Source organism: Tachysurus vachellii, chromosome 25 (genome assembly GCF_030014155.1).
Source record: "Tachysurus vachellii isolate PV-2020 chromosome 25, HZAU_Pvac_v1, whole genome shotgun sequence".
Lineage (NCBI taxonomy): Eukaryota > Metazoa > Chordata > Actinopteri > Siluriformes > Bagridae > Tachysurus > Tachysurus vachellii.
This window is the reverse complement of record NC_083484.1, coordinates 11,604,615-11,614,542: the sequence shown is the minus strand read 5'-3', so window position 1 is coordinate 11,614,542 and position 9,928 is coordinate 11,604,615. Positions and strand designations below refer to the sequence as shown.

Genomic DNA, 9,928 nt, shown 5'->3' with positions numbered 1-9,928 from the left:
GAGAGAGAGAGAGAGAGAGAGAGTGAGAGAGGAGGAGAGAGAGAGAGAGAGAGAGAGAGAGAGAGAGAGTTTGTGTTCACCTCAGGGAAGAAGAGGAGACAGAAGCAGAAAAAGAGGAGGAGGAGCAGGAAGAGGAGGAGGAGGAAAAACAAGAGTTCCAGCTCGCATTTGAAATAAAAGTCGCTGCGTTCACCCTGCGCGCGCTTCTGTCCCTGCATCACCGAACTCATCTTGGTCTCGTGGACGATACAGTCCTCTAACTGCCCAGTACTATCTAACACTGTTGCTCTGAAGCTCATGGGCAAGAGAGCGGATGGCGTGCTACTACCTGGTGATTAGCTCTACGCACCTCAGCAACGGACACCTCCGGAGTATCAAGGGAGTTTTCCGCGGTCCGCTGTGCGCGAGCGGCGGCGCAGAATCCCCGGTAATTCTGACCTTACTTCCACACTTAGACACTTACTGCACGCGCGCCTTGCGGTTGCACCTTCATGACTTTCAAGAAAGAGAAAACAAACTGTGCAATTTAGAGGCACGTGGTATTGTTGTGATTTCTTATTAGTATTTTTTCTACCATTTAAAGCTTCCCTATGCAAGGTGATTTCTAATAAATATAATTATCCCTAAGCTCCAAATGTGATTATGGGCATAACGGTACCTTTAATGATCAGCAAGTGGCGCATGCCTCCTTCTCTTATTTCACTTTCTCAGCTGTTCTGTGCTGCGTTTGTTTGTGTAGGTGCTTTGTAGAAAGTAAATCCTCTGAGCGCTTTGATATACAAATCGTTTTCTCTCTGTTTAGACTAAACACGACAACGAACGGTTCCTAGAAGATCATTTAAAGGTTTATAACCCTTAAACACACACACACACACACACACACACACACACACACACACACACACACACACACACACACACACACACAGGGAAATTTGCTTCCACATGTTTAAATGCTTCATAAGTAGGGGCGATGCCTAATCAAATAAGCAATCAAAGACTTCAATAAAACAACCAAAGCATACTAAAAAAAAAACTAATTACTCCCCTTTCAGCATTTCTTATTCATTATATAGCTTCATTATATTGCATTATACATAAACCTTGAACACTGTGAAATAACTAACAACTGTCTATTTATTGTGTTCTAGCAACAAATTTTTTATAAGTATATGAATCTTAAAAGTGTCTCTGGGAACTTGGCATGGATTCTTGAAACCCAAATGAATCTTAAATACTCTGTTAAAAATTTCAGTGTGAAATCGCAATTTTTTTTTAGAGCAGACTGAATTTACGGAGAGTTTTGGTACTGTACGTTGTGATGTAATTACCTTGTAATTAATAAGTCATGCCAAGTCACACACACATACACACACGCACACATTGATATATGTTGCATGTAATATGAATAGTGTAACTTGTGTAATATTATAGATTATAGAGGATGGAATTTAAAAGGAAAAGAAGCAATGACACAGAGGTACACGGATGATCAATATACAACATATTAAAGATTTTACTCCCTGCTGATCCATGCAGGTTAACACTGGTTATCAGTTATGCTGCCGTTTTTTCAGTGGTGCAAAATAGATTAGTATCAACACACAAAGAAGATGATTTGCTTTGGTTTCAGACTGAACAGTAAGTGTCAAAGTGCTTGGCTGGAAAATGTAATTGTTAGCAATGATTGTAACACCAAATGCTGGTGTGGGCAGTCTAAATATAATAAATGGCAAAAATCGAATGCACCGACATGAACACGGCTTAAAATGTGTTTGTTCTTTATCGATTATAAAAACTCAATTTTCTGTCTAGGATTAATAAAAAAAAAAGAAAAATCTGAGATCTAAAATAAGAGGAATGCATTTTGGTAATGACATTTAGAAGCAGTCAGTTCACTGTAAAATATTTGAATAATGAATAAACAAGCACACAAACATTTCTGTGTGTAGTACAACGTTTCTACAATTTCATTATACTGTATCTTTGTTTATCCTGATTTTTCGAGGCTGGTTTTTATATCAGCACTGATAACGTTAATATGCCACTCTGGTTGAGTCACACTTTACTAGTCTTACTAATTGCACAGATTTATGAATATGTCTTAAAAACAAAGAGTAATATTCTATTTTATAATATTCGTATTTTACAGAAGAAGATTATACCTTCTTATACCTTTATAAGACAACAGACATTTTTCTATGCATTGCACTCGAACTGTTTAGATCTAGATTATATTCAGTTAGAAACAAACTGAAACCTGGCCCCAGTGTAGCTCTTTGTCAATGTGTTGTCTTTGTCATGGACTTGCAAGCATCAAGAGAGCTAGAAGTAACAGAAAGTGAAGGAATTGTGCAGAGACCTGTAGAGGGTTAAGTGCTCAAATATATAAAACAGCTCATGTTTCCAGATGTTAGAATGGCTAACTGTTTGTCAGAACATAGCAAGAAATACTCAAATAGAACGTAATATAAAATCTTAAAAAACGCTCCATTAGATTAATCCTGTCTTATGATTTCCATTACATGATTTCAGAATATAGTGTAACATTAGAGATGTAAATAAAGCACAGCAACAACAAACAGGTGAAAGGAGAGACGATCCAACAGCTTCGAAATCCGCTACTTAAACTTGCCGTCTCAGACCAGATATTATCACGGTTCAGATTTCTATTGAACTAGCAGTTAAGGAGAACAAGAAATGATTGATTTATTGTTGCTTCTGTAAATCTGTGACACACACAAACAAGTTGCCGGTTTTTGACTTAATTTTATTTTAGTCATACTGTAGATTCATTCAGACGTAGAAGGGGACAAACAAACAGATAACAAGGTAGCAGCTAGCAGCTACTTCACACTTTGGCTTATGGGTGGCAATTTTTTTGACTGAGAAATAAATAAATAATCAAATAAATAAATACATAAATATGACGATGATGAGTAATAATAAGGTTGTAAATGACTCATCTACAATTACAGCATTTGGCGTGTGTGGTGTGTGTGTGTTTGTGTGGTGTGTGTGTGTCTGAGCCACAGAGACTTTCCACAAGGTCCTGCATGGTCCAGGTCTCGCTGTGTGTCTCTGTTTGACTGCCTGCTTTTGTCCCATATTATAAAGTAGGGCATGACCACAGTCACTTGCCATGTCATTGTCTCAGAGGAAAAAAGCATAATGCAGGAAGAAAAGAGGAGTAAAATATGAAGAGGGTCTACTTTACTCTCTTTTCTTCTTCTAGTCCGGGTATGATATAATTAGCACAAAATATCAGTAAACAAACCTCTCCAAAATGTCACGGTTTGAGATTTCGGTGAGACGGAAAAACATTCATAACAAAACGAAGCCGACATGCTACAGTATCACCTTGGAGTTGTTATACGTTACTTGTGAAAGCCTGTAATAGACAGTTGAGAGTCAACAAGACGTAAATCAGCAAGATGCATATCAGCTTGAATAGTAAAAAATAAACACCCTAGAGGGAACCTGTTATAGCACTAAGAGCAATAATAACTGTATAGAGCTAAATGGGGCAAGTGATCAGTTTCTATCTGTTAAACAGCAACATGTTAGTGTTTAGTAAGTTAGATAAATAGTATTTTAATTACATTTAAAAGAAATGGAGATCATATTGAAGACTTGATCAAGACCTTGTACATTTTCGATCTATTTTTTATTCTTTAACCAGACATGACCTTATAACGCTAAGGTAGCAATTTATACATGAAATTTCTGACATTTAGCTGAATGCTTTTTCTCCTAGCAAATTAAGTATTTCTTGTTCTATATCCTGTATGTGTGTGCGTGTGTGTTTACCCGTGTACGTGCCTATTACTGAGCAAGTCATTCAGTTCTCACACTGGCGTCGTTTTCACTTCAGTGGACGTCTTCATCTCTCTTAAATTATACTGTAGCATGTGCTCAGACCGTGCAAATTGCGTTTATACCTCTCTGCATGTGTGTGAGCATGTGCACTGCTGGCATTTGTATGTGTATGTGTGTGTGTGTGTTAGTCCCATAGGATTGACAGTCGTAACAGGTTGACTGGGGCGGAGCTGGCCCATCTACTGACAAGTTTGATGGGTAATTTGAGAGCAGCTGTTCTGAAATGTGGGTTTTGCCGCATCCTAAATCAGGGTGTCATGTTCTCTTTGACTCAAACTAACATGAATACACACACACACACACACCAGCTCTAAGTACTTCCTAAGCAGCTCTGGATTCTAAGTGACATTTTACACACACTCATCTCCTTCCTTCATTAATATTTTTGCATGTTACTCTGCAGACACTAAATCACAAAAAAGTCAAGCTAAATCTTTATAAACAGCACTTCAGAAATATCTAGTCATGATATTAAGTTTTCAGTGTGTTATTGTGATGTATTGAAAGCACACGATGAATAAACTGCACATGAGGATATTACTCGAGTGCTGCAAAACTGCTCATATTGATCCGAAGGCATAATACACACAATAAACCCAGAGGAGCTGATTGTAAAATAGACATAGTGCTCTTGGGATTTTTATAGCTTTGAAAAAACCTATTTCTGCTCTTTATTCTGTGTCTCTTTATCCACTACATGCATGGATCATGGATCATCAGGTGCTGAACTTCCTCATATGTGCAACAGAGGGTGCACTTTTCAGTACACACTTTATATGTATATGTTGTATATACACACACATACATGTATATGTCTATGTGTGTGTGCGTGTGTGTGTGTGTGTGTGTGTGTGTGTGTGTCTGGGTGATGAAAAAGAAGCAAAGCCCTATGTGAAAAAATAAAATAATGTGTGAATTTTATGTGTGGAAAAAATTTAAACTTTCCTAAATGTGAAAAATAAATAAATCTAATGTGACAAATATAACATGGGAAACAAACAAATAAATAAACAAATAATAATAATAAAAAAACGTATTCAGGTCAAAATTTCCTAATCTGGAATGATGAAGTCGAAATAAGAACATTTTGAAAATTTTTTAAAGTCAAAATCTCATAAACGTTTGAGGTTTGAGTTATTAGGTGAAAATAAGGACATAGTTTCCTATAACAACATATTTTATAATAAATAAAATAATAAATAAATTTTTTTTTTTTTTTCGCAAACCAAAATGCCAGCATGGTGTCGTCTGTGGTCTTGAGCTATTATTTACGTTCATTCTTTTTTAACGAGCTGGAGATTGAGAGTCTGACTGGCTCACTCTCTTCACAGTGTGCTAATTGACGCTAATTGATAAGACTCATCTCCTTGTTTTCAATAAGTGTCTTAGCAGTAACAGCCTCGCTGAGATCAGCTGTTTTGTATCTGCACTAGAACTGAGCATGAAGCGTTTAATATTCCACTCCAGGCCACGGCTGTCCTCTAAGGTCGCCTGTCTGAAAGTCTTTGTGCTGAGGTCCTGACGTTAACATGGTGTCAGAACGCTAAATGTACAAGTAGGCTAATGAATCCCTCAATCTTTTTTTAGATGTACTAATAAATAAGAAGAAGAAACAACCTAAGCTTTTACTCTGAATTTTGCAATACATTTTAGAAAGAACTCAGAGAGGAAAGGAAGGAAGAGAAAATGAAAGGAAAGGAAAGGAAAGGAAAGGAAAGGAAAGGAAAAAAGAATAAAGGAAAGGAAAGGAAAGGAAAGGAAAGGAAAGGAAAGGAAAGGAAAGGGAAAAACAATAAAAGAAAGGAAAGGAAAGGAAAGGAAAGGAAAGGAAAGGAAAGGAAAGGAAAGGGAAAAAGAATAAAGGAAAGGGAAGGGAATGAAAAAAGAGGAAAGGAAAGGAAAGGAAAGGAAAAAAGAATAAAGGAAAGGAAAGGAAAGGAATAAAGGAAAGGAAAGAAGAGGAAAGGCAAGGAAAGGAAAAGAAAGAAGAGAAAATGAAATGAAAAAAAGGAAAGGTAAGGAAAGGAAGTGTAAGGAAAGAAAATGACAGGAAAGGAAAGGAAAGGAAAGGAAAGGAAAGGAAAGGAAAAGAAAGGAAAGGAAAAAAGAATAAAGGAAAGGAAAGGAAAGGAAAGGAAAGGAAAGGAAAGGAAAAAAGAATAAAGGAAAGGAAAGGAAAGGAATAAAGGAAAGGAAAGAAGAGGAAAGGCAAGGAAAGGAAAAGAAAGAAGAGAAAATGAAATGAAAAAAAGGAAAGGTAAGGAAAGGAAGTGTAAGGAAAGAAAATGAAAGGAAAGGAAAGGAAAGGAAAGGGAAGGGAATGAAAAAAAGAGGAAAGGAAAGGAAAAAAGAATAAAGGAAAGGAAAGGAAAGGAAAGGAAAGGAAAGGAAAGGAAAGGAAAAAAGAATAAAGGAAAGGAAAGGAAGGTAGAGGAAAGGAAAGGGGAGGAAAGGGAAGGAGAGGAAAGGAAAGGAAAGAAGAGGAAAGGCAAGGAAAGGAAAAGAAAGAAAATAAAATGAAATGAAAAAAAGGAAAGGTAAGGAAAGGAAATGTAAGGAAAGAAAATGACAGGAAAGGAAAGGAAAGGAAAGGAAAGGAAAGGAAAGGAAAGGAAAGGAAAGGAAAGGAAAAGAAAGGAAAGGAACTGAAAGGAAAGGAAAGGAAAGCTAAGGAAAGCTAAGGAAAGGAAAGGAAAAGAACAGATATAAAAGGACAGGACAGGTCTGTAAAAATAAATGTGGTTTTCAAAGCTTTTTAGAGAGAGTGGACACCAGTAATTGCCCCCACTTATGCTAATTATGCACTCAGAGAGAGAAAGAATGGGAAAGACAGAATGGCACTGAGTGGAAGAGAGAGTGAAGAGGAAGCTTAGTCAATCTGTTTGTGCTAGTGAACATGAGAAGGTTTTCTTTCTCAGATGTTTAAAAGCAGTTTGTCTGAACTTTCCAAAGCCATTATTATTACAGGAAATGATTGCTAATGGCATCAAAGTGCTGCCAAATGGCACTGAGGAAGAGGAAGAGGGTTAAATGGAGTTTAGGTCACTCGCTTATAGTGGGCCAATTTAATTTAGAACGGTCCAAGTGTATGTATCTAAATGCACTATTACTTGTATGATGTCTCAATCCACACCATGACCTCTGAGCAAATCAGTGAATGTGTGTGTAGAAGATAGTGAAGTGCAGGACGTCTACAAGACCAGCATCTGCGCTCCCGAAGCAGCTAAATTAAGACAGATCATTTACAGTTACTACATTTGGCAGACACCCTTATCCACAGTGACTTACATGTTGTACAACTGTGCAATTGACAGTTAAGGGCCTTGCTCAGGGGCTCAGGGGCCCAGCAGTGGCAGCTTGGCAGACATGGGGCTCAAATTCACAACCATCTGATCAGTGGCCCAACACTTTAACCACTAGGCTACAACAACCGTGGTGGCGACTGTGGAAAACGAAGCAGTTCAAAAACTCCACAAATTCTAATATTTCGACTCAAAATGTAAAATCATTAGCTGCAATGGCATTAGCACACTATGATTTAGGACATCACAGAAACAACATCTGACAGCCAAATAAACTACAATAAATGGGCAGAGCAAAGGTTATAACATCTAAGGTAAGCAGAAAAGAATCTCAGACACACACCGTGTTAAACGTCAAGGCTGACGGGCTAAAAAAGAAAAAAGGAAGACAACATCTGACTGGATGAAGATGAGGAGGTTAAACCTCAACCGGTCTTTGTTTTTATTTCGTTTTATGAGACGAAGTCTGGCTTGCCGTTTTTGCTGAAATCAGATCTTCGTGCATTGTGCATGTACCCAGAAGATGAACGGTCATCTATCATTTTGTCGCACACTTTTTGTGAACGTAGACTAAAGCACAATTTCATTTTCTAATTCCAGTCACAGCAGAGCCATTCCGACAGATCATAACGGAATAAATAGAAAACTAAGCATTCAATTCTCTTGGAAATGACCTGATGTTCTGCTACACAGGATATTCACAAGGCAGATGATTTTATTACAGCCCCTGCCACCAACCCCCACCACCCTCACCACCCCAACCCTTTGACCAGACTGATGGGGAAATTCAAGAATGTTCTGCTGTCATGTTTAGTTCATTTCAGGCACAAAGACAAAGCCCAGGTAAAACATAAGATATGTAGCGATGATGTAAGTGCCAGGTTTTATCAGATATGAGATGAGCTGGAAAGTAAGCTTTAAAGGCAGGACTATGAATAGAAAAGGGAATGCTATGAACATCCTGAAATAGAATAGACTAAAATTGATGAATCTGTATGGACTGGGGAACAGGTATGCAAATTTTATGAACGATGATACGTCCCAAATTACAAACTTATGCACTATAAATACTCTGACTGTGCTCAACGTTCACAGCTTTGCTTACGTAGCTGTGAGTGAAGTGGGGTGAAGCTGTGAGTAGCTGTGAGTGAATGAGCCACTCTGGTGGTGTGTGATGTGTTTTTTCATCATTATAAAACATTTACCATATTTTATTAATGTTAGTGTAGAATTACGTGCGGTTGACGTAAAAGGTTGACGGTTTATACGTGCAGAAAGTGTGTCCAGTGCATACACTAGATGGTAGGGTGCATAGTGCATAGTGTAAGTGGATAGTGGTTAGTATTTGGGACACTGCTTACGAAAATCTATTCTCACAACATTAGAACAATTAACCCAAAGTGGGTTTACAATTAAATGTCTGTTGTCTATTTTATTCATTCATTCATTCATTCATTCATTCATTTTCTACCGCTTTATCCGAACTATGCTCAGGTCACAGGGAGCCTGTGCCTATCTCAGGCGTCATCGGGCATCAAGGCAGGATACACCCTGGACGGAGTACCAACCCATCGCAGGGCACACACACACTCTCATTCACTCACGCAATCACACACTACGGACAATTTTCCAGAGATGCCAATCAACCTACCATGCATGTCTTTGGACCGGGGGAGGAAACCGGAGTACCCGGAGGAAACCCCCGAGGCATGGGGAGAACATGCAAACTCCACACACACAAGGCAGAGGCGGGAATCGAACCCCCAACCCTGGAGGTGTGTGGCAAACATGCTAACTACTAAACCCCCGTTGTCTATTTGTTTTTGTTAAATATATATATATTTGTACATGTCTTATCTTGTCTTGACTTGTCAATTTTTTTAAGTCAATATATAGAAATAAAAAAATGTGATGGAAATATTCTTTTGGGAGATACAGGCAGCAAAAATTGCCTGTTCTGCAAAGAGAACCGGAGGTACAAGACAAAAAAATGATCTACTGTTATACTGTACGCTGGAAGAAATCATGTTGTGTTTAGTTTTCAAATATTTAAGTATGACAAATAAGTTCTTACAGAAGCATTATTATATTTTCGTCCCACACAAGTACAGTAGACTGAAATGGCTTCAGGGATCTGCTGTGCATGACAAACAGGAAGAATTAGATTTCCTCTTCCTCTCTTCTCTGTTTCTCAGCACTGTTCTCGAAACCGGTGCCTGAAAGTGTTCACACTACATGATGGATTTCTGAAAATATCAAGCAGGCTAGAAAATATCAGAGCCTCTGGTTTGACATACAAGAGAGAGCGCAGCGAGTAGTCGCAGTCCGGAAGGGGGAAATTAGCCGGCGAGTGGGAATTCACATCTTAACATCTTACTCATGCTTGATTTTGGATCGAACTGTTGAGAAGAAAATATCTCTGTGACTGTGGGTTCATTATCAGGCTACAGATGGCATGGGTTTCAGTCTCCAAGACTGCTCAACAGGCTGTGTTTAAAAGGAACAGTGACTAAAACGACATCTGAATTTAGATCTTTGGTGGAAGCCAGGAGTAAATATGGTATTAGCATTTAAGGAAACAAAAACAGAAGAGCGACTGTTCTTCAGGTGGTTGAGAATACGAATGCAGTGACGTGATCAGACTGTAAGAAAGAGAAAGCACAGGCTGTCCACAAACTACATAGAGAGGGATGTTATAGGGTAGGAGTGTATAAAGTGCAGATTTGAGAGTTCGGTCAGGCAAAAAG

At 38.3% G+C, this 9,928-nt stretch overlaps 1 protein-coding gene across 1 annotated transcript in view; it reads left to right on the top strand.

The window, feature by feature from the left end:
- The first annotated feature begins 224 nt into the window (after positions 1-224).
- The window catches only part of LOC132840256 (G patch domain-containing protein 8), a 117,188-nt gene continuing 107,484 nt past the window's right edge, over positions 225-9,928 (top strand). The window contains exon 1 of the mRNA XM_060861776.1: positions 225-427. Within this exon, the coding sequence (XP_060717759.1) occupies positions 314-427 (114 nt within the window). The 5' untranslated portion in view covers positions 225-313. The remainder of the gene's footprint in view (positions 428-9,928) is intronic.